This window comes from Nerophis lumbriciformis, linkage group LG10 (assembly GCF_033978685.3).
Source record: "Nerophis lumbriciformis linkage group LG10, RoL_Nlum_v2.1, whole genome shotgun sequence".
NCBI lineage: Eukaryota > Metazoa > Chordata > Actinopteri > Syngnathiformes > Syngnathidae > Nerophis > Nerophis lumbriciformis.
In genome coordinates this window covers 41,436,224-41,462,217 of record NC_084557.2, presented here as the reverse complement: position 1 = coordinate 41,462,217, position 25,994 = coordinate 41,436,224, and the positions used below count along the sequence as shown (strand labels likewise).

The 25,994-nt window shown below is 38.2% G+C and overlaps 1 protein-coding gene across 1 annotated transcript in view; it reads left to right on the top strand.

Annotated features, from left to right (window-relative positions):
• tmem117 (transmembrane protein 117) overlaps window positions 1–25,994 on the top strand; it is a 162,286-nt gene that overhangs the window by 86,324 nt on the left and 49,968 nt on the right. Inside the window, exon 5 of the mRNA XM_061969589.2 lies at window positions 18,052–18,151. Coding sequence (XP_061825573.1) covers window positions 18,052–18,151 — 100 coding nt within the window. The remainder of the gene's footprint in view (window positions 1–18,051; window positions 18,152–25,994) is intronic.

The following is a 25,994-nucleotide window of genomic DNA, read 5'->3' as shown; positions in this document are numbered from 1 at the left end:
AAAGCCGCTGCCTGACCAGGGCTCAGAAAATCTGCAAAGACTCCTCCCACCCCCACCAAGGACTGTTTTCACTGCTTGACCCTAGAAAGAGGTTCCGCAGCCTCCGAAGCAGAACCTCCAGGTTTTGTAACAGCTTCTTCCCTCAGGCCGTAAGACTCTTGAATGCATCATAATTAAATTATCCCCTCAACTCCCCCCAAAATGGATTAACTCGCTGGAATAAAAAAGACAATATAACATACATCCATAAACGTGGACGCATGTGAAAAAGTGCAATATATTTATCTGTACAGTAATCTATTTATTTATTTATATATATTTATTTATTTTATATATATATATTATTTATATATATTTATTTATTTATATATGCACCTTATTGCTTTTTTATCCTGCACTACCATGAGTTTATGTAACAAAATTTCGTTCTTATCTGTGCTGTAAAGTTCAAATTTGAATGACAATAAAAAGGAAGTCTAAGTCTAATGTTGTCCCCTGCCCGTGGAGTTGCTTCGCTACGTAGCTTCCATTTTGAAGTCAACGGTTTTTCATGGAATACCGTAGTTTTTACCAGTGGATTATCAAAAAACCGTACTCATTACGGGAAAACCGTCGTTGTTGGCAGGTATGGCAAAGAGACGGATCCAGATTTTAACACACATTGTCGGTCGGAAAACACAAAGAACAACTCATTTTTATATTTTTGCAGAAATTAAAAAGACAGAAAAATCACATGACCGGTCCTGTTTTGTGCATGTCCATATCTCTTGACATGGGTTCCTTCTTACATACTGTATGGAGGCTTTAAGTTGCCTTGAGAGATGGTGCAGCCAGAGTGAAGCTAGTCTGTCATGGACAGCTTTATGTTGGCTTGGTAACTTGCGCTGCTCAGCGCCGGGCACTGTAATTACGACATTAGTTAGGAGGCGGCCAATGCATTTTCAAGGTCGCAATCTAAAAGCTGAAGCCGTTTATGGAAGCAGCTTTGGCAACAGCAGCACGAGGTCGCCGGCGTGGTCACGGTCACTGGCCATTCGGCGGTGAAAACACGACCATAAAACTCAAAAGTGGATGATAAAAGGGGAATAGAAATAAAGGGTTGATGACTCAAAGGAGGGAAATCTTTTAGCGTGCCTTTATTGCCGATGTTGCTATGACCCCTTCCTTAAAGTCCTTCAGTTCGGACTGTCTAATAAAAAGGTAGAAATTCAACCTTCTAAGAACTGTAGGGGCCCGATTTACTAAGATTGAAATACCACGCGCTAAACAGCGTGGTATTTCAATCAGTTAGTGGGCGTGTTCCGTATGATCTTGTAACACTGTGTACTAGTGTCCCGATACCAATATTTTGGTACCGGTACCAAAATGATTTCGATACTTTTCTAAATAAAGGGGACCACAAAAAAATTGCATTATTGGTTTTATTTTAACAAAAAATCTTAGGTTACATTAAACATATGTTTCTTATTGCACGTTTGTCCTTAAATAAAATAGTGAACATACTAGACAACTTGTCTTTTAGTAGTAAGTAAGCAAACAAAGGCTCCTAATTTAGTCTGCTGACGTATGCAGTAACATATTGTGTCATTTTCTATTCTATTAATTTGTCAACATTATTAAGGACAAGTGCTAGAAAATGAAATAATCTATTTGTCCATTTTTAATGTTAATATCTGCTTACTTTCTCTTTTAACAATTTTTATCTACACTTCTGTTAAAATGTGATAATTACTTATTCTTCTGTTGTTTGGATGCTTTACATTAGTTTTGGATTATACCACAAATTTGGGCATCAATCCGATACCAAGTAGTTATAGGATCATACCTTGGTCATATTCAAAGTCCTCATGTGTCCAGGGACATATTTCCTGAGTTTATAAACATAATATCAATTTTTAAAAAACGAAAGAAGATGATGCCAAAAAATATCAACGTAATCATAGTAGTATCGACTAGATACGCCCATGTACTTTGGTATCATTACAGTGGATGTTAGGTGTAGATCCACCCATGGCATTTGTTGACGCCGGTGAGCTATTGTATCCTCCTACGGTGTTTAGTGAAGCATGTTTAGCTATTCCTCGTCCTGCAGTGATAATGCTACGTGTAAGAAATGTACTTTTTTTGTCGCCATGGAGGCCAGGATTAGTGATTTAGAAGTAGCTAAAACACTGCCGACAGGGGCTGAACTTTAGCAGCTAGCTAGCTAGCCATGTCTTAAAGCACCTCTTCCTGAGGGCGTTTCAGTGTTATAACTTCACCTTTATCCAAAATGCGTCCGTTCTCCCTTTTCTGTCTCCACACTGTGTCTGCTTGTAAGTACTCTGTGATTGTGCACTGCCGAACATGCTCCTCTGCTTTTAAACCAGCAATGACACGACATGACGACGACGAGGGAGCGGGGGGTTGGTGGACCGGTACTTTTCAGAGGCGGTATAGTTCTGAATATGAATCATTAGTATCGCGGTACTATACCAATACCGGTATACCGTACAACACTAGCGCGTACAATTCAAAAGTGGTGCTGAACGCCTTACTTAAATGTACAGGGTATCACCACAGAGACACTCATTTATTGCACATTCATGTTATCATGCTCCAACCTGTGGTGTTTTACTATGTTTTCAAACATGCAGGAGATGTCTACCACTTGTTATGGGCATTTTCAGACAGAGTCCAAAGTGCATCTACAATGGAACCCACTTTTTTTTCCAGCGCTGAAGGTGCGTTCAAGGCAGAAAAGCTGCACTTCAGTGCTCCAGAAGCAAAAAAATGTATACTGTGTGAAGTTATTTTTCCATATAGGAGATGTGTTAATGCTAGATATTATACATGAAAAAACTAACAGCATTAAAAAAAGGCCAGCAGACTTCAAAAGGCATCAATTGAATGTGTTTTGATCAGCCCCTTAGGTGCATGCAGCTATAACATTATAAAAGCATGTTCCTGAATAGACAATATGTCTAATACTTTTTATTTCTGACAGACCATGCAAATATGCTGACACACACGTATGTCAATTAGAGATGTCCGATAATATCGGACTGCCGATATTATCGGCCGATAAATGCTTTAAAATGTAATATTGGAAATTATCTGTATCGGTTTCAAAATGTAAAATGTATGACTTTTTAAAACGCCGCTGTGTACACGGATGTTGGGAAAAGTACAGAGCGCCAATAAACCTTAAAGGCACTGCCTTTATGTGCCGGCCCAGTCACATAATATCTACGGCTTTTCACACACACAAATGAATGCAAGTCATACTTGGTCAACAGCCCTACAGGTCACACTGAGGGTGGCTGTATAAACAACTTTAACACTGTTACAAATATGCGCCACACTGTGAACCCACACCAAACAAGAATGACAAATACATTTCGGGAGAACATCCGCACCGTAACACAACATAAACACAACAGAACAAATACCCAGAACCCCTTGCAGCACTAACTCTTCCGGGACGCTACAATATACACCCCCCGCAACCCCATACTTGCCAACCCTCCCGGATTTTCCGTGAGACTCCCGAAATTCAGCGCCTCTCCCGAAAACCTCCCGGGACAAATTTTCTCCCGAAAATCTCCCGAAATTCAGGCGGAGCTGGAGGCCACGCCCCCTCCAGCTCCATGCGGACCTGAGTCCGCTTTCCCACAATATAAACAACGTGCCTGCCCAATCATTATAACTGTAGAATGATCGAGGACGAGTTCTTGGTTTTTTATGTGGGATTATTGTTAGGCAGCTTCATTAACGTCCTCCCAGCGCGGTAACAACACACAACAACAGCAGTCACGTTTCGTCTACCGTAAAGCAGTTCGTCTGCCGTAACCAGCAATGTTGTGACACTCTTAAACAGGACAATACTGCCATCTAGTGCATTTGATGAAAGCACTTTTGTGCGTGCCACACAGCAATGCATCATCAGAGAGGGTGTTCAGCATGGTTAGAAAAATTGTGACAAAGAATAGAACAAGGATGGACAATTAACTCAACAATGAGTAGATGAGTGTTATGTGTGTGTATATGTGTAAATAAATGAACACTGAAATTCAAGTATTTCTTCTATTTTATATATATATATATATATATATATATATATATATATATATATATATATATATATATATATATATATATATATACATACATATATATATATATATATATATATGTATATATAATAAAATTGATATATATTTATAGCTAGAATTCACTGAAAGTCAAGTATTTCTTATATATATACATATATATATATATATATATACATATATATATATATGAAATATTTGACTTGGTGAATTCTAGCTGTAAATATACTCCTCCCCTCTTAACCACGCCCCCACCCCCACCCCCCACCTCCCGAAATCGGAGGTCTCAAGGTTGGCAAGTATGCGCAACCCTCCCCCCCCCAACCCAACCTCCTCATGCTCTCTCAGGGAGAGCATGTCCCAAATTCCAAGCTGCTGTTTTGAGGCATGTTAAAAAAAATAATGCACTTTGTGACTTCAATAATAAATATGGCAGTGCCATGTTAGCATTTTTTTCCATAACTTGAGTTGATTTATTTTGGAAAACCTTGTTACATTGTTTAATGCATCCAGCGGGGCATCACAACAAAATTAGGCAAAATAATGTGTTAATTCCACGACTGTATATATCGGTATCGGTTGATATCAGAATCGGTAATTAAGAGTTGGACAATATCGGAATATCGGATATCAGCAAAAAAGCCATTATCGGACATCTCTAATGTCGATTGTCTGTCTTTGCAGCGCAAGTGCTGAGTGTGCGTCAGTTTGCACATACTTTTCAGACATGCTAAATAGTGCTCGCAAAACGGTGATGAGTGTTGACAAATCAGATTGGACGAGCTGTACAATATACTTGCGTCTTCTCCTCCCAGTATCGTGGCCGTTCTGACGATCAGCATATATTCTGCATAATAATGAAGACAGAGACGCAAAAGTGATTGCACGCCTTATTCTGCTCACTTTGCGTGTGCTATCAAGTTTGCACGTGTTTTAGTACATGCAAATTAAATCAGGCCCTAAGTGTATAGTTTTGTGGTACAAAAAAATTGTCATATCAAGTCTTAGGCCCCGTTTACACCGGATAAGGTTATCCAGGATAAATCACACCTAACCTTATTGTTTCCACACACACGCAATGGTCGTTTAAGACCCCCTCATCCCCTCTGTCCGCCGGCGCAACGCGAGCTAGTACGCATGCGCGGAAAGTGCGCACGTCATAGTCACCTCCAGTGTTACTTTGTGTGCAAGTTCTTAAATTTAACTTATCTGAACAATATCCAGTGTTGTGGTATTTCAATTACCGTATTTTTCGGACTATAAGTCGCAGTTTTTTTCATAATTTGGCCGGGGGTGTGACTTATACTCGGGAGCGACTTATGTGTGAAATTATTAACACATTACCGTAAAATATCAAATAATATTATTTAGCTCATTCACGTAAGAGACTAGACGTATAAGATTTCATGGGATTTAGCGATTAGGAGTGACAGATTGTTTGGTAAACGAATAGCATGTTCTATATGTTATAGTTATTTGAATGACTCTTACCATAATATGTTACGTTAACATACCAGGCATGTTCTCACTTGGTTATTTATGCCTCATATAACGTACACTTATTCAGCCTGTTGTTCACTATTCTTTATTTATTTTAAATTGCCTTTCAAATGTCTATTTTTGGTGTTGGCTTTTATCAAATAAATTACCCCAAAAAATGCGACTTATATGTTTTTTCCCTTCTTTATTATGCATTTTCGGCCGGTGCGACTTATACTCCTGGGCGGCTTATACTCCGAAAAATGCGATAACTGGAATCCAGTGTGCTGTGGGGCCCTTTTGTAGTGAATCACACCTGAGCCATCATAAATTAATCAATTATTTATTAAACATGTAAACAATGTGATAAAGAACATATTATATCAATCAATCTAGGGATCTAGATATCTGGTCAGGACACTCCTCACTCTTTTATCTTCACCTTCATTGTCCATTCCTTTTTGGTGACTTTATATACTCTGGACCTAGACGTTGAGTCCGCGACATACATGGCGGACAATAACTGATACAGTCTGCTTTGCCAGTCCAAAAGCATTCGCCGTTTTCCGTAGTCAGTCTTCGCTCGTTGGCCAAGTAATATAAAGCACACGCTACCTTTTTTTATCACATCCACGGGAGCTCGCATTCTCGTTGTCTCTCCTTCGACAAATGGACAAAGTTTTTCGCTAAGTAGAATCACAGCTAACCTGGACATTGGAAAGATCTCTTGCCGTCTGAGAAGTGTTGTATCCCAAATAGCTGCAATCGCTTTCACTTAAAGCAGTGGTTCTTAACCTGGGTTCGATCAAACCCTAGGGATTCGGTGAGTCGGTCTCAGGGGTTCGGTGGAGCCTCCGCCGCGGAGGTCAAGACACACCCGACTCATCTTGTAAATAAAAACTTCTCCTTATCGGCGTAACTATGGATACCCCCAAACAATGTTCCCTCTAATTTTCCATCTGATTTGCAGGTGTGTAATTTGTTGTGAGTTTATGTTGGTTTTGTTCTTTGAACGTTTCATTTTGTGCACCAGTAAAAAAAACATATAACTTTGTCTCGAATTAAAAAAACTAAACGTTTAATTTTTCACTAAAGAAGGGTTCGGTGAATGCAAATATGAAACTGATGGGGTTCGGTACCTCAAACAAGGTTAAGAACCACTGTCTTAAGGTATTCATGTGTGATTTCTACAAGCGTCTGTACAGACGGAAGGAGAAACACGGGCATGTCTGGAGGACTCGCCTCCTTCCAGTGTTTACTTCCGAGTTACGATACCGCTTTATTATGTGGCGCGTTCTTTCTGACGTCACTTCCTGTGTGGGCGCGGTCTTTCTGGCGTCACTTCCTCTCTGAACTCAGTTTGTAAACGATCAATGAGTCCATACAAAGCATACTTGCCAACCCTCCCGAATTTTCCGGGAGACTCCCGAAATTCAGCGCCTCTCCCGAAAACCTCCCGGGACAAATATTCTCCCGAAAATCTCCCGATTTTCAGGCGGAGCTGGAGGCCACGCCCCCTCCAGCTTCATGCGGACCTGAGTGAGGACAGCCTTTTTTCAAGACGGGAGGACAACAGGGTGACAAGAACTAAATCATCTAGACGAGAGATAAATTGTATTATTATGTTTATCTTACCTAAAAATAAATATATTTATTAATTTAAAAAAAAAAAAACTAAATACATTTTTACTATATTTTGCTAAAAACATCAAAATTAATTGTATTTTTATTTGTATTTTTTCTGACTCCTTATTACATCCAGCCATAGAATTATACATTAAAATAAACATATTTGAAATAATTAATTTTAAATGATCATAATAATTCATTTAAAATGACCATATTTAATTATTAAAATAATTGCTTTTTTATCAACAACTTTAGCATTATATTCATTACATTTTGAAGCTCTCAGAAGCCAAGTTATGTTATATTCCTTAAGATTTATTTATGCAGTTTGAAGTATCAATTATCTAAACACAGTTTTGTTTGCATATTTTCAAGATGTAGATATATATGTATATATATATATATATATATATATATATATATATATATATATATATATATATATATATATATATATATATATTTGTATATTTATATATATATATATATATGAAATACTTGACTTGGTGAATTCTAGCTGTCAATATACTCCTCCCCTCTTAACCACGCCCCCAACCACGCCCTGCCCCACCCCCGACCACGCCCCCACCCCCCACCTCCCGAAATCGGAGGTCTCAAGGTTGGCAAGTATGATACAAAGCTAAGTGATGGAGATTCAAGAAATATACGGAGGACCTTAAACGCTGGTTTAGTGTGGCTGAAACGGGGCTTAGGCTAAATAATTATTTGTTTAAGGGGTTAAACGACTTAGTGTAGACATAGCCTTAGGACAAGACACAAAACGTGGGCTGAGCCAAATGCCACTTTGTGAAACTGATAAGTAATTCCAGCATCAAATAAGTCAAGACTGTCTGTCTCGATGAAATGCAAACAAGATGATGTCCTACAACAAAGCTCTTATTTATCTTATCTGATCTGATCTCGAACAACATTTCTCTGATGCTAATATGCATTTTTATGCAGACAATACAATGCTCTGGATCATCTGTTGAATTAATTCCCTGCAGAAAGCTTTTGTCGCTGTGCAGAATTCACTTCTTGACTTAAAACTGGTTCTCAATGCTGACAAGACACAACTTATGCTGTTTTCTCAAACATAGGAATAGACAGACATAGACAAACTTTATTGATCCACAAGGGAAATTGTTCCACACAGTAGCGCAGTTACAAAGGATGGAAAGGATAATGCAGGTATAAAGTAGACAAAATATGTACCGAAGTAGCAATATAAAATATAACATATATGTAATATCTACATATTATATATACAGTATATAATGTATACTGATATATTATATTATATCATGATATATTTTTATATAATATATACAATATATAAAAAAATCCCAATTACCTTGTACAATATTACAGTATATGTAACAGCCGCACCAAAAAAAAAGGGCAGCATAAAATAGAGAGTAGATCCAGCAGAAAATATACATTATAAACAAAGAGAGGTAGCTCGTTGTTAGAGTCTGTCTTAGAGGTAGCCTCAAACTCCCCCGGTAGTGTCTACTCTTGAAGGGAATTTCATAGAAGTGGTGCATGAATATAAATACCTTGGTGTTTTAACTGATGACCCTCTCACTTGTAAACCTTTTATTGATCAACTGGTGAAGAAGCTAAAGCTTAAACTGGGGTTTTTCTTCCGTAATAAGAGATGTTTTTCTTTTGGTATAAAAAAGCGCCTTGTCTCTGCCACATTTTTTATCCGTGCTAGATTATGGTGATCTTTTTTATATGAATGCTACTCATTCCTGTCTTCCGATGGTGGACTGTGTTTACCATGCTGCTTTGAGGTTCATCACAAACTGTGGAGCCATGACTGTGACTTGTACTCTCGGGTGGGATGGCCTTCTCTGTCCACTTGGAGACAGTGTCAATGGTGCATTTTTATTTACAAGGCTCTTCTGGGACTATTGCCCGATTACATTTGTGCATTGATTTCACAGAGAAGTACAAACTCTTATGCACTGAGATCCAACAATCAGCTGTTGCTCTCTGTCCCTTTTGCTCGCACTGAGCTGGGGAAAAAAACCTTTTGTATATGCAGCTCCTTGTGCTTGGAACTTGTTACAAAGAGACTGGAAGCTGACTGAATGTTTATCCTTAAATGTTTTTAAATCTAAACAGAGCATTTGAAGGAGCCTCAGTTAACTGTTTTACTTGATGTCCATCCTGTCATTTTAATGTGTAATGTGAATGCCATTGTATGTGTAACTTTGCTGCCTCTTGGCCAGGACTCCCTTGAAAAATGGGTTTTTAATCTCAATGGGTTTTTTTCCTGGTTAAATAAAGTTTAAATAAAAACAATATTCAACTGACGGCCCGCGGGACAAGTCTGGCCCGGGAATAACAGCATACTGGCTCCCAAATTCAGTTCAAAACTTGGGAGACTACCAGTTTTGCAGATATTCCTAAAATCACAATAGCACTACTGTTTATGTAGAGGAACTTGGACACTACACATTGGCAGATCCTTGCATTGACACTTAAACCTCCTAAAGACCACCCTACATTGCAGTGGACACTGGAATTTTGCTATCAGGGATATTTTCTTCAGAAATAGACCAAAAACCAATGTCTGCTCAAAATAAGTGTGAAATAGTGAAGGGAGAAGTCCGGCAACATGGTCCTTGGCTTTCTGGAAATGTAGCCCCTAGAACAGGGGTCGGCAACCCAAAATGTTGAAAGAGCCATATTGGACCAAAAATACAAAAACAAATCTGTCTGGAGCCGCAAAAAATTAAAAGCCATATTACATACAGATAGTGTGTCATGAGATATAAATTGAATTAAGAGGACTTAAAGGAAACTAAATTACCTCAAATATAGCTACAAATGAGGCATAATGATGCAATATGGACATATAGCTAGCCTAAATAGCATGTTAGCATCGATTAGCTTGCAGTCATGCAGTGACCAAATATGTCTGATTAGCACTCCACACAAGTTAATAACATCAACAAAACTCACCTTTCATGCACAACCTTAAAAGTTTGGTGGACAAAATGAGACAGAAAAAGAAGTGGCATAAAACACCTCCTAGAACGTCGGAAAAAGTTATACATGTAAACAAACTACGGTAAGTTCAAGGACCGCCAAAATTAGTAGGACAAAACGGCGCTCACCAAATACTCGAATCAGTGAAGCATGTTTAATATAAACAGTGTGCTTTGTAACAATTGGGGAGGTTTGTGTCATGTTTGTCCTCCTACAGAAACCATATTAAAACAAAAAATAGATTTTTCCATTTTTCATACATTTTTGAAAAAGCTCCAGAGAGCCACTAGGGCGGCGCTAAAGAGCCGCGGGTTGCCGACCCCTGCCCTAGAACAATTTAATGTAATAGCCCTGTCTAATAATAACAGTTGTTCATTAGATGTTAGTGTCTCTGTAGTGTATGCTTTCAAATTCAGACAGAACTTATTAAAACTGGACTTAAATAATTAAGGGACCTGACTTGACAAGTTCAGATTGGAAGAATGCCCTTTAGGAATATGGGTACGACAGTTTAGACTCACCAAAATACTAGTAATGCCCAAAGTTAGTGGGTACCGTATTTTCCGGACGATAGGAAAATGTAAAATACTTCCTTGTGGTCTACATAACATGTAATGGTGGTTTCTTTGGTCAAAATGTTGCATAGATGATGTTTTACAGATCATCTTCAAGCTGCTTTCTGACAGTCACTTTCGGATGCGCCGTTTTGTGGGCGGTCTTATTTACGTGGCTCACCTTCGACAGCGTCTTCTCCCCGGCATCTTTGTTGTAGCGGTGTAGCGTGCAAGGACGGATGAGGAAGAAGTGTCAAAAGATGGCGCTAACTGTTTTAATGACATTCAGACTTTACTTCAATCAATAACGGAGCAGCATCTCCTCATCCGGAAACAACAACACCGGAAATGTGTCCTGTGAAAAAACGTCCGATCGGAACTCTAATAACTAAAGTTCCTTGGGTGAATAATGTAAATTCACTACACCGGTATGTTTTAGCGCTTTCATGGCGAGTTTACTGACAAAGATATAAGTAAGAACTTTACACTACTTAATATTAGAAATGACAACAGCGGAGGATGAATGTCACATAACAAGAAGATAGAGAAAAAGCTTATCGACTATGGCGTCGGCGCAAACTCGCGCAATTTCTCAGCACTTATACAGATCTCAAATACAGATCAGCAGGTACCAGAAGGTAAGAAAATTTGCTTTTGCATAATTTTGCGAAACAAACGGCAGATAATATGTCTTACCTTATACACACACACCATACTAATACTCGTACGTTTAATGCGCCGACAGTCTTTCAAGCGGTGCGGCTTCATAGCTTACCAAAGTCGTACTAAAACATTTTTGATAGATTTTTGAGCACCGTGTGTAATGATCTATATTTTCAATGGAATATTTAAAATGTTGGTGTTTACTTGAGACATATTGCCATCATAGCGCAGCCTACACTTATCTCTTATGTTTGACTGCCATCTACTGGTCACACTTATCATTACACCATGTACCAAATAAAATAGCTTTGAGGTGGGTAAGCTCAACCAAACTTATTCCTTACATTAGGCGCACCGAGTTATAAGGCGCACTGTCGAGTTTTGAAGGGAAAAAAGGATTTTAAGTGCGCCTTATAGTCCGGAAAATACGGTCGTTTAGATTTTGAAATGCCGGAGGAGTTGCGAAATTGAACATTTCTACAGGTCACCAGCCATTAATTCTCCTCCTTAGCTGCAACAGGGAAAAACCTACAAGGTAAGACATATTATCTGCCGTTTGTTTCGCAAAATTATGCAAAAGCAAATTTTCTTACCTTCTGGTACCTGCTGATCTGTATTTGAGATCTGTATAGGTGCTGAAAAATTGCGCGCGTTCGCGCCAACGCCATAGTCGATAAGCTTCTTTTTCTCTATCTTCTTGTTATGTGACATTCATCCTCCGCTGTTGTCATTTCTAATATTAAGTAGTGTAAAGTTCTTACTTATATCTATGTCAGTAAACTCGCCATGAAAGCGCTAAAACATACCGGTGTAGTGAGTTTACATTATTCACCCAAGGAACTTTAGTTATTAGAGTTCCGGTCGGACGTTTTTTCATGGGACACATTTCCGGTACTTTAGACTTGACAACGATAGCCAGCAAAGGGAAGTTAGTTAAAAGAACTACAGCAGTAATTGGACTGTTAGGTACGCAAGAACTGACAAGCCTGTGACGGTTTTCTCATTACAACAAAGTTGTCCCCACTTCAACATTATTCTAACGCCAATCAAGGCCTTCTTCAGAAACAACTCCCCATTCATCCTACCGGAGGGGGTGAAAACCAGTAATGATTGACGGCTATCGTTGGCCGAACAGAAAGGAGGAGATGAACGCTTTAATGCTACAAATAAATTTGGTTATCAAACAGCCGTTCCGTCCGAGCTCATAACTCCAGATGTCAGGAGCCTTCGTAGCGCATGCTAATTGCTTCCATGCGAGACTTTGAAAGCAGTCGAAACGTCCTTGAATATAATGACGGAACAAGCGTGGCAAACCTGATAACATCCCCGCAGAGGATCTGAGCTGGCTGAGCCGACACTGGCGCTGCGATTAAGCCAACCGTTTTGTGGCTGATTATTCACGGCGGTACTGTACTGTAATGCTCCACGACACTGGATTGTCTCATTAGGCCAAAAACCGACTCAAAAGGCCATTAAATTTTCACTCGGCATAAATAAGTCAGAGTTCTGCCTGTGATCATGCAGTGCAAAGAGTCTCCAAACTCATCTTGGGAGCCTCTTTTTAGCGCTCAATAATATACGTGCAAGAGGCAGCAGGTTTGGCAAAGCCGGTTTTAGATTTAAAGCCTATAGCCTGTGGTGCCAGGCAACATTTCCAGGAGTATCGATTGGAATTTTGCTGCGGGTAAACGACTCCTGATGGGATCTCTGCTGTTAAGGGATCAGCGCCGTGCAGCTGAATGTCTTCCTGACTTAATGCACGCCCCAATCAAAGCTGCTTTATTTTGGGACTAGAGTGAGGCGATGCGTCACTCACGGATGTTAGTGGTGAATAAAAGCCCGTCAGATCTGCGGAAAGCAGGAAGCCGCTGATGACTTCGGTGTTTTCGATTGCCACACAGGGAAAAAATCTACACTTTAAGTCTTAAGTCCTGTTACTGTGTTTGTTCTCATTTGCCTCTGAGGGTTCGAATGTTTTGAGTTGTGCAATAGCGTATAATCAGATGAGGCATGAGCAAAAAGAATCAACTGAGAAAAAGAACATATTTCAAAAGCAGTTCAATTGGCTAAAAGCTAGAAACAACCACAATAAAAAAACAGGGATAAAGTAGAAATTGGGTAATTCAGTAGTTTTAAAATCACGGCCTACCATAATAATGATTATACATCAGGGAGGTATTAGTATGACATACATTTGGCTGGGATTCTCCCATTTTGGGACCTGGTAAAGGCATCCAGTCAGGATTTAAAAATATTTCAGGATTATCTTGCTGCACCGTGACTCACATTTCTGTTTAAATCCTATCCTCCCGCATGGTCTGTGACAGGGTTTTCAGTAATTGATCAATCATCTTGTCAGTCATAAGCACTTCTTTCACGTCTTCAGTTCCCCAAAGAACTGTACTCATGTGTTGCTTTTAGGACCAAAGTTTATATGCCTAGATATATTCCAAAAGTAGACAATATAAGGCAGGGGTGCCCACACTTTTTCAGCAAGCGAACTACTTTTTAAATGACTTAGTCAAGGTGATCTACCTCATACACATATATACATACACACATATACATATATACATATATATATATATATATATATATATATATATATATATATATATATATACATATATATATATACACACACATATATATATACATATATATATATATATATATATATATATATACACATACATACATACATACATACATATATGTATATATACATATACATATATATACATAAATATACATACATATATATACATATATATACATACATATATACATATAAATATATGTATATGTATATATACATATACATATATATACATACATATATACATATATATACATAAATATACATACGTATATATACATATACACACATACATATATGTATATATGTATGTATATGTATATATATACATACATACATATATACACATACATATATATACACATAAATATACATACATATACACATACATATATACACATACATATATATATATACATACATATACACATGTATATATACATACATATACACATATATACATACATTACACATGTATACAGTATATACATACACATACATACATATACATACATACAGACATATATATATATACATACATATACACATATATATATACATACATACATATATACATACATACATACATACATACATACATATATATATATATATATATATATATATATATATATATATATATATATACATATTTTTAGTCTGTCCTTTGCCTTCATTTCTTTGTGGTGTACAGCCCTTTGTTTTTCAACTGTGCTTGTCTTTAAAGGGCTTTATAAATAAAGTTGGTATGGTATGGTATATATATATATATATATATATATATATATATATATATACATATATATATATATATATATATATACATATATATATATATATATATATATATATATATATATATATATATATATATATATATATATATATATACACATATATGTATATGTGTATACATATGTGTATACATATGTATACTGTATGTGGGGGGGTCACCCACATATGCGGGCCTCTCCAAGGTTTCTCATAGTCATTCACATCGACGTCCCATTGGGGTTGTGAGTTTTTCCTTGCCCTTATGTGGGCTCTGTACCGCGGATGTCGTTGTGGCTTGTGCAGCCCTTTGAGACACTTGTGATTTAGGGCTATATAAATAAACATTTATAGTCTATAAATGTTTATTTATAGCAGTCGGCAATGTTTTAGCTACTTCTAAATCACTAATCCTCGCCTCCATGGCGACAAATTTAGTATGTTTCTTACAAGTACCATCATCACTGCAGGACGAGGAATAGCTAAACATGCTTCACTACACACCGTAGCTCACCGGCGTCAAAATGTAAACAAACGCCATTGGTGGATCTACACCTAACATCCACTGTAATGATATCAACTACATGAGTGTATCGAGTCGATACTACCATGATTACATCGATATTTTTTAGCATCACAAAATCTTTTTTCATTTAAAAATTTTTTATATTATTTTTATAAACTCAGGAAATATGTCCCTGGACACATGAGGACTTTGAATATGACCAATGTATGATCCTGTAACTACTTGGTATCGGATCGATACCTACATTTGTGGTATCATCCAAAACTAATGTAAAGTATCAAACAAGAGAAGAATAAGTGATTATTACATTTAAACAGAAGTGTAGATAGAACATGTTAAAAGAGAAAGTAAGCAGATATTAACAGTAAATGAACAAGTAGATTAATAATTCATTTTCTAACGCTTGTCCTTAATAATTTTGACAAAATAATACAATGGAAAATGACACAATATGTTACTGCATCTGTCAGCAGACTAAATTAGGAGCCTTTGTTTGTTTACTTAATAATAAAAGACAAGTTGTCTTGTATGTTCACTATTTCGGTGTTTTTCAACCTTTTTTGAGCCAAGGCACATTTTTTTGCGTCGAATCCTGAGGCACACCACCAGCAGAAATCATTAAAAAAAAAGAAACTCAGTTGACAGTAAAAAGTCGCCGTCGCAATTGTTGGGTATGACTTTAAACCATTACCAACTATGCATCACTATAGCTCTTGTCTCAAAGTAGGTGTACTGTCACCACCTGTCACATCACGCCGTGACTTATTTTGAGTTTTTTGCTCTTTTCCTGTGTGTTTTAGTTCTTGTTATGCGCTCCTATTTTGGTGTCTTTTTCTCTTTTTTGGCAGCTTAATGTCTTCCTTTGAGCGATATTTCCCACATCTACTTTGTTTTAGCAATCAAGAATATTTCAGTAGTTTTTATATTTCTTTGTGGGGACATTGTTGATTGTCATGTCATGTTCGAATGTACATTGTGGACGCCGTCTTTGCTCCACAGTAAGTCTTTACTGTCGTCCAGCATTCTGATTTTGTTTACTTTGTAGTCAGTTAAGTTTTAGTTTCGTTCTGCATAGCCTTCCCTAAGCTTCAATGCCTTTTCTTGGGGCGGTTTAGCTCGATTGGTAGAGCGGCCGTGCCAGCAACTTGAGGGTTGCAGGTTCGATCCCTGCTTCCGCCATCCTAGTCACTGCCGTTGTGTCCTTGGGCAAGACACTTTACCCACCTGCTCCCAGTGCCACCCACACTGGTTTAAATGTAACTTAGATATTGGGTTTCACAATGTAAAGCGCTTTGAGTCACTTGAGAAAAAGCGCTATATAAAATGTAATTCACTTCACTTCTTAGGGGCACTTACCTTTTGTTTATTTTCGGTTTAAGCATTAGACACCTTTTTACCTGCACGCTGCCTCCCGCTGTTTCCGACATTTACAAAGCAATTTGCAACCGGCTGCCACCTACTGATATGGAAGAGTATTACACGATTACTCTGCCGAGCTCTAGACAGCACCGACACTCAACAACAACACATCATTTTCAGACTATAATTACTGGTTTGCAAAAAATATTTTAACCCAAATAGAGGAAATTAGATCATCTCCCACGGCACACCAGACTATCTCACGGCACACTAGTGTGGCGCGGCAGAGTGGTTGAAAAACACTGCACTATTTTATTTAAAGACAAACTTGCGATAAGAAACATATGTTTAATGTACCCTAAGATGTTTTGTTAAAATAAAGGCAATAATGCATTTTTTTGTGGTCCCCTTTATTTAAAAAAGTATCGAAAAGTACTGAAATACATTTTGGTACCGGTACCGGTACCAAAATATTGGTATCGGGACAACACTACTCCAGACAGTTAAAAATAAATAGGTTAATGTTTTTTATACCTACCATTGTTGTCTGTTTGGTTGATTTGACTTAATCAAGCCTTTTTTCCACACTACAAAATAAAAGTATGCATGATTCGGGCTGATATCGTATCAAATCATTATCGGTATCGGCCAATACGCAAGGCTTCAATATCAGTATCGAAAGTGAAAATGGCTAATTGAAATTAGCCTTTTTAAGAAAATCATATTTTGTAATTTATTGTGACTTCAGCCCAGCAGAACTGTTTTAAAGGCATTGTTTTCATTGTGGATCTTGGGCAAGTGTACCTAATGTTGTGTACGTAGCAAATGGACCGTGACGTAGAAAACATCGTTATCGGCATTTGTTGGGGGCAAACAAAGACGGATGGAGCCATTGACTTCAAATACGGCCCCTTAAAAAGCCTCGCAGGCGCCCCATCCATTATGTCCAGGACCTGCGGGGGGTTGAGGGGAGAGGCTGGCCCACCTGCTCCACTCCAGTCTGGAGATGGCCACGGAGATCAAGCAGCCCTCCTCCCCGCTTTCCTACTCGTCGGCGTCACACTGACCCACTTCCCCTCCTGCTGCCGTCCCCTCGCTGTGCTACTACCTGCAGAAAATGGAGCCCTACGGTTGAGTCTGCGTGGCCTCAAAAAAAGCGTGTTATTGTGACGCAACATTGTCTCTGTAAACGGGCTGCAGTGTTGGTTTAAAACCATTTAGACACAAGGCCGAAGGATCATTTGCCAAACGAACGCTGCCATGGAGCATCAATGACATCGTTTAATGTCCAGACGTGGCTGATTGTTTTCACAGGTTGAGATTAATGAGCTCTGACAGTTTTTGCCGTGCCTTCAAATGACTATTATTGTCTCGTAGGTCTCACATGATTACCGACCAGATGGGCATCAAGAACGAGGTCTTCATGAAGTTAGCTGCGATGGGCACCTGGATGGGGGACTTTGTCACTGCATGGATGGTAAGGCTCAGTTTTGCTTTGCATTTCTTTGTTTCAGAGCATGGGTGCCCATTAGGTCGATGGCAGAGGGTGTCAGGCATTAAAAAAATTAGAGATGTCCGATAATGGTTTTTTTACCGATATCCGATATTCCGATATTGGCCAACTCTTAATTACCAATACCGATATATACAGTCGTGGAATTAACACATTATTATGCCTAATTTTGTTGTGATGCCCCGCTGGATGCATTAAACAATGTAATAAGGTTTTCCAAAATAAATCAACTCAAGTTATGGAAAAAAATGCCAACATGGCACTGCCAAATTTATTATTGAAGTCACAAAGTGCATTATTTTTTTTAACATGCCTCAATTGATTTATTGATTGAGACTTTTATTAGTAGATTGCACAGTACAGTACATATTCCGTACAATTGACCACTAAATGGTAACACCCCAATAAGTTTTTCAACTTGTTTAAGTCAGGGTCCACTCAAAACAATAACAGTGCAATACTTTTTCATAACATGGTCACTACCGCCTAGTTTCTCTTGTTGTAGCCGGTAGATATTATGTGACTCGGACGGCACGCACGCAAAGGAAATGTCTTTAAGGTTTATTGGCACTCTGTACCTCTCCCTACGTCCATGTACACGGCGGCGTTTTTATCGGCCGATAATATCGGGCTGCCGATATTATCGGCCGATAAATGCTTTAAAATGTAATATCGGAAATTATCGGTATCGGTTTCATAATTATCGGTATCGGTTTCTAAAAGTAAAATGTATGACGTTTTAAAATGCCGCTGTGTACATGGACGTAGGGAGAGGTACATCCCTAAAAAAAATAGATCTAAAAATTAGCGATCATCAATCTTCACTATGACATCACTTTTGTCACTTGATTGACATTCGCGGAACCCGAGGGTCTTGTGAGATGACGCTGGTTTCTGCGAGATCATTATTAAGAAAAAATGACCGACAGGAAGGCGAGAAAAACGTTGTATTTCAACAGAGTTTTGCACCGAACCTGCTGTCAAAACTCTAAAGACCGAGACTGCACAGTTTCTGTCTTTACAATAAAAGCGCTGCTCCATCCTGCCTGCGCTAACAAAAAGCTAGCGAGCTACGGAGTTTGCCGTCAATGTGTTTCTTGTAAAGTGTATAAAAAGGAGTATGGAAGCTGGACAAATAAGATGCCAAAAACCAACCACTTTCATGTGGTATTGGACAGAAAGGAGATTTTTTTTTCCTCCATTCGAAAATGTGGACGTTATAAAGTTAAAGTTAAAGTACCCATGATTGTCACACACACACGAGGTGTGGCAAAATGTTTCTCTGCATTTGACCCATTCCAATCAATGCAAGTCATCAGAATCAGGTAACACACCAACTTATATTCTTGTCTTCATGAAAGAAAGGAATCTATATGTGTTAAACATGCTTGTATTATCATTAAACACCTTTAACTTGTTAACCAAAAAACGTCTGTTTCAGAAAATAAATAAATACATTTATAATACATATTGTTACTCCCTCCGAGGTCTTAATCAAGGCTCAAGTTGTTTGTTTTTCCTCACACAGACATTTATTTCAGCCACGCCTTCTTCTCGTTAACAACGATGCCAAAACGATGCCAAAATAATGCCGTCAGAACTAATAAATAAGAAAAACAGAACTTACAATTAGTCTGACATCAAATAAAAGAAAACACATTGATTTCACATACATTATCAGAAATAATCATACCTCATTGGCCTCACAAACTCCGAGGGAATAAAGTTTATTTTCAAACCGAGACTCTATTAACATCTTCCATCAAATGCTTGCTGTCTCATGCTGCTTCCCTTATTTCGTCACATATTAATTGTCCCCCCAACAATGTGACCAAACGGGAAAAGAAAATGTTCCCCTCCAATTTACATTGGTTTTGTAACAAAAATAAAGTTAACATATACTTGCATGAATTAACCAAATGAAATACAATTTTAATCACATTTTATTTAAATATGAACTTGTATTTATACATTGTATTTATTTATTCTAACCAACTATGAAATTATATAACATACAATGTGCTTCTGTCAGCAGCTACACATATGTATTATATTTATACAAATGTATACATCTAAATGTATATATACATATATATTGATTTATTTACATATAATATAATATAAATATATATATATATATATATACACACACAGTACAGGCCAAAAGTTTAGACACACCTTCTCATTCAATGCGTTTTCTTTATTTTCATGACTATTTATATTGTATATTGTCACTGAAGGCATCCAAACTATGAATGAACTCAAGTGAAATAACTGAAAACATGTTTTATATTCTAGTTTCTTCAAAATAGCCACCCTTTTGCTCTGATTACTGCTTTGCACACTCTTGGCATTCTCTCGATGAGCTTCATGCCAAGAGTGAATGTGTGAGGATGCGGTAGATCCCCTCGACTTGGTGATTTGAAAAGTAGCTGGCCTGCTGAAAAAGTGTGGGCACCTGTGTTTTAGATGAATTTGGTAGGCATGTCTAAATGTATTTGTGTTCAAAACATTACTGTTGTAATATTTTTCTGGGGTGAGAATGCCCACCCGGCTTGTTTTGATTGAATTGATTAGGGTTCATTTATGTCATTAATCACAGGGGGAAAAAATCATATTGACAGCACCGTACAGCCTTGAGATTTCAAGATTAATAGAGGATTTTATTAAAATAAACATATCTTAAAATCCCCTGAAAAGAGCATGATAGGGCCCCTTTACCCATTTGTTTATAATGGTGGTGGTCCTGCACTCTCATAGAGCACCTTGTTATTGGATCTCACCACACATTGGTCATAATCAGCTTTTAACAGTGATGAAACTTTTGCTTTGTCGCATACTGTAATCATCATCCTATTGTCCCTTGAGACGACGTGAACGCAACATTAGCTTGATTGAAGTTAAGCCGAGTCTGACCGCGGCAAGGCTAATTGGGAAGATGAATTGGACGCCTTGCGTTAGGCTGGTTGAATCCCTCGCTTTGAATTAACCGCTTATCACAACTGGCATTATCCCGCTGGTGGCCCAACCTCCCATTTTTGGCCTGACTGGGTTTTAAACGATTTAAAACAATTGTCTGTCCCATATTAGAGGGTTTGAGGAGGTGGTGTACTCCAAGGCTGCGTTCAAACTTGTGGTTCGGCACACAAAAAAAAGAGACTCTGATGCTGATGCTGGTATTTTTGTCATGGCAACAAAGGCTGTGCAGTAAAGAACACATGCAAAATAAGTGAGGTTTTTATTAGGTAGTTTTGTTTGCTTTTGTTCTGGTTTCGACTAACACGGTAATAACCATACCAAAAAAAAAAGAAGTAGCTATCGGTGCTAAGTGAATGCAGACTCAGCAATTTACAACAAGTCGGCGGCAATATTGTAGGAGTAACGTCTCGTAAGTAATGTAGCGTCCCTATAGAAGTAAAAAGTCAATCTTTTTTGTCGTAACAGCAGGCCTCATAACACCGTTAGCGCCGCAGCGCTGGCCAGCAACCAATCATTATGCACCAATGAGCGAGGTTGCGATCAGGAATACCTGGAAATTTTGGCATAAAACATTTAAACTTTTTTTTTTTCTTTGCACATTCTGTATGGTCTGTATTGCTGCAATAATTATGACAATCTGTTGTAGATTTTATTTAGAATTTTTTCAATGTATTATAACCAGTGTTGGGACTAACGCATTACTTTGTAACGCGTTACTGTAACACTGTTATTTTCGGCAGTAACTAGTAGTCTAACGCGTTATTTTTTATATTCAGTAACTCAGTTACCGTTACTACATGATGCGTTACTGCGTTATTTTACGTTATTTTTTATGTAGTATCGGCTAGAAACTGAGAAGATCTGAGTGTGTTTTACTGGAGAGCTGCAGAAGAGGAGCGGGAGAAGAGGCGCGCTGTGTATGTATGTGTGTGTGTGTGTGGTGGGGGGGGGGGGTGTCTGTGTTTACTAACAAGACATCATGGCAGAGCCAAAGTCGAGTTTCTTAACATGGAGATATTCTCACTACTTTTCTTTTGTCGAGCACAAAGAAAAGAACATTTTAGTTCAATGTAAGTTGTGTCTTGGATCAACGATCCCATCTACTGCCCAAAACAGCAATTTAAATCTGCTGAAACAGCTACAAAAGCAACATGCTTCGACGAAGCTAGTAAAGAGAGACACACTTCACCTCCAACAGCATCCAAGCAACAGCGGCTGGATTTTAACGGAGGGACTGCTAGCCAGGACAACATTGAGAGAGCCATTGCAGCGTATGTGCTAGAAGACATGCAGGCTATTTCTAGAGTGGAGTCACCCGCTTTGAGGCAGCTAATTAGCATGATAGCGGGCATCAAACAGCAAATGGCACGGAAAAGATTTTCCACGTACCTGGACACAGTGGACAGTGAGGACATAAACATGGAAAGCGAGCTAAAGAAAACACTCCAAACTATGCCTCTGCTCATCATTCAGCACAGAAGTTACACACTCTTGTCAATTCTCTTATATACTCTTTCACTCTAGACTTCTAGAGTGTTTGATTATCACATCACTCTAAATGTTTGGACTATAAAGTTCACAAACATAAAGAGGGATCCTAGTGGGCCAGGCTAATCTTTCCTTTTCTCTAAACTAAAACTGGGGAAATGTGTAGAGTGTTCTGGGCTTCAGACAGGATTTTATTTCAGAATTCCTTGAGAGAAAAAAAACGCCTGGTTAGGCTTTGTGTATGTAGTGTGTGTCTTCCTTGGTTTACAGCTATGTTGTTATTATGCTGTTTGTTACTTATGTATGTTATGTTGCAGCTATTTAAAATAGTTTTGTCAATTTGTTCTGGTCTGAAACAAATTGGCTCTTTGAAACATATCTTTGTCTTTGTGTGTTGTATGTAGACCACATTGCTTAGCAGAGTTCAGTGATGCAAATGCATGTCAAGTTGATCAACAGATTGTATTATTCTCCAGTGCAATAACAGTACTGAAATGAAGGCTAAAAAGGCATTAAAGGGGGCTTTAAACAAATAAAAAATAAAAATAAAATAGAAGTAACTAAATAGTTACTTTTCACAGTAACACATTACTTTTTGGTGTAAGTAACTGAGTTATTTTTTAAATAAAGTAACAAGTAACTGTAACTAGTTACTGGTTTTCAGTAACTAACCAAACACTGATTATAACACTACAACACAGCACTTCCTCATTATGCACCAATGAGCGAGGTTGCATTCAGGAACACTTTGAATTTTTGGCATCAAACTTTTTTTTTGCACATTCTCTATGTGCTGTATTGCTGCAATAATTATGACAATTTGTTGTAGATTTTATTTAGATTTTTTAAAATGTGTCATTCAGTTATTTTATTTATATCATGGAAGGATTTAAATTAATAGTCTGTTCAACTTGAATGTCACTACATTCTATAAAAATAAAAAGTTTGGGCACAGTTTAAAGGGGAACGGCACATTTCTGGGGAATTGTGATCATTCACAATTTTTATGTAAGACATGAATACATGTTTTTCTTTTGTTATGCATTCTAACTCGTAAATAAACGCTAGCAAAAGTCAACTAGCAATGGAGCCAATTGGAGTTGTTCTTTTCGTCTATAAGGTACTCTAAAAACCTCCAAAATCATCCATAAAGGCTTCATATACATGCTGCAAGTATAGGTGCAATGTCGTAACAAGCACATTCACAATAACATGTAATATTGAAGTATTTTGGTTATTTTAGGCATACGGCAGTGCATTCATTTCGCTATTCCCTTCAACAACAACAACAAACTGTCATGGCAAATTTCCTGAGAGTCAACGACTACTTTGGGAGAAATTATGAACCAAAAACTTCTATTTTTGAGCCTGAATATCAATCAATCAAAGTTCATTTGTAGAGCCCTAAATCACGAGTGTCTCAAAGGGCTGCACAAGCCGATATAAGGAGGGTGAGCTACAAGTTTTAGAAGCTTTGTGCTAAACAGATGCACTAAGCATCAAGTAGCAGTGTTGCCAAGTGCTGAACAAGAAATACAAACTACTAATTTAGTAAAACAATAATTTACAGTACAATGTCTGCTCTCACTGGGATGCCAAGCGATGGGACGTTACATCTTCCAGTTTAGATGAAGAATTAATTATAATCCTCAGGCAGGTTTAAAAAAAAAAGTGTCTCAACCGAGCGTCTTTTTGCGTCATTCTCGCCCTCTCCGGGTACAAGGAGGGATTTCAAAGTTGACCAGAGTTCTCTTGCAAGCCAACTCTCAAGTGGTCTTTGGCTCCATTTACACTGCACACCAAATTTTATTATTTTTGCCCTAAAGTGACACGGATTAGATGTTTTTTTTTTGCCAGTGCAAATGCTCCAAAGTGCTTTCAATCTGATCTTTTCGCATTGGATATGGGCCACATCAGGAGGTAGTTCAAAACCGTTTGTAATCTGATCTTTTCAAATGTGAATGCAGTCTAAACCGCATTTTGACCTTTTTGCGACTTTGGGCGAGTTATGTCATTTGTGCACAGGAAAAGAGGCGGCCCGCCAGCGAAAGTGAATACGCAGAAGAAGATAGTCGCTCAAAGCAGTAGAAGTGACTCCTTGTTCATGTACGGAATCCAGTCAACTTCCTTTGTTTTCACTTTATCGAACTGTGCATGCAAGTGATGTGTGTGTGTCAGATTAAGATCACATTTTTACTTGTAAACTAAACAGTCAGAGGGAAAAACATCAGATTGCCAGCACATCAGATTTGATCCACTTTGGCCTGCGGTGTAATTGTAGTAGGGTGGTCCCGATACCAATAATTTAGTACCGGTACCAAAATATATATCGATACATTTCCAAATAAAGGGAACTACGAAAAATGTTGGCTTTATTTTAACAGAAAAATCTTACACTACATTAAACACTCACAGTCAAAGGACAATTTTACAAGGTTAAAATATAAATGAAAAGGCGTTGAAATGGCATCGACCTTGAAGGGAACGTCTTCCCTGTGCTCCTCCACAACAGTCTGCACCGGACCGAACAGCAGGACAGGTGTAACAACTACATTATTACCTGTCACTATTTATAACTCCTTGTGCAGATCTGAATGTTTGTTATTCAAATGTTGACTTAAGTTTGAAGCAAAGGTGCTAATACTAATCGCCACATTTGGTCGAGGCGTGTTTTAGAGCAGCTGTTGTGAGAGTGCTCCTTTAAGAATGGCAGTATGTGGTGTGAGTGACATGAGTAAGTGAGTGGGCAAGATAGGAGAGGTAACGCTAGCATGTGCAGGAGTGTTGATAGCATGGTGGATGTCCAGTTGTGGAAATTATAAATAAAGTGACCAAGTTGTAACTAATCGACAGCCTCGTCATTCCGACCGAAAAGCGGTGCTTTACCGACCCATTGTGAAGTGAAAGGTCTCCCCTGCTCTCCTCGACCACGGTCTGGGAGCCGACAAGCAGGAAAGGTGTAAAACAGTACTTGCAACGCGGTGCCTCCCTGTTTAAAGCGTCACCTTTATTGTTAGTTTTGAAGTCCAAATACCTCCATATTATACTTCACCACCCTCTTTATTAACCAGTAGAATTGTAGTTTTTTGCCATTCTTCCTCTCCAAGATGTTATTGCTTGTATGTACTCAACATCATACGCCTGGGAACATCATACGCCTCGGCTTTTATCTGAGTGCCGCAATGCAAGAACGGTACCAGTACTTTTCAAAGATGGTACTACATAGTACCGATTTCAATTGATTAGTACCGCGATACTTTATTAGTACCGATATACCGTACAAATCTAAATTGGAGTGTTTGTACTGGCTCACCTGCACTGGCTTCCTGTGCACTTAAGA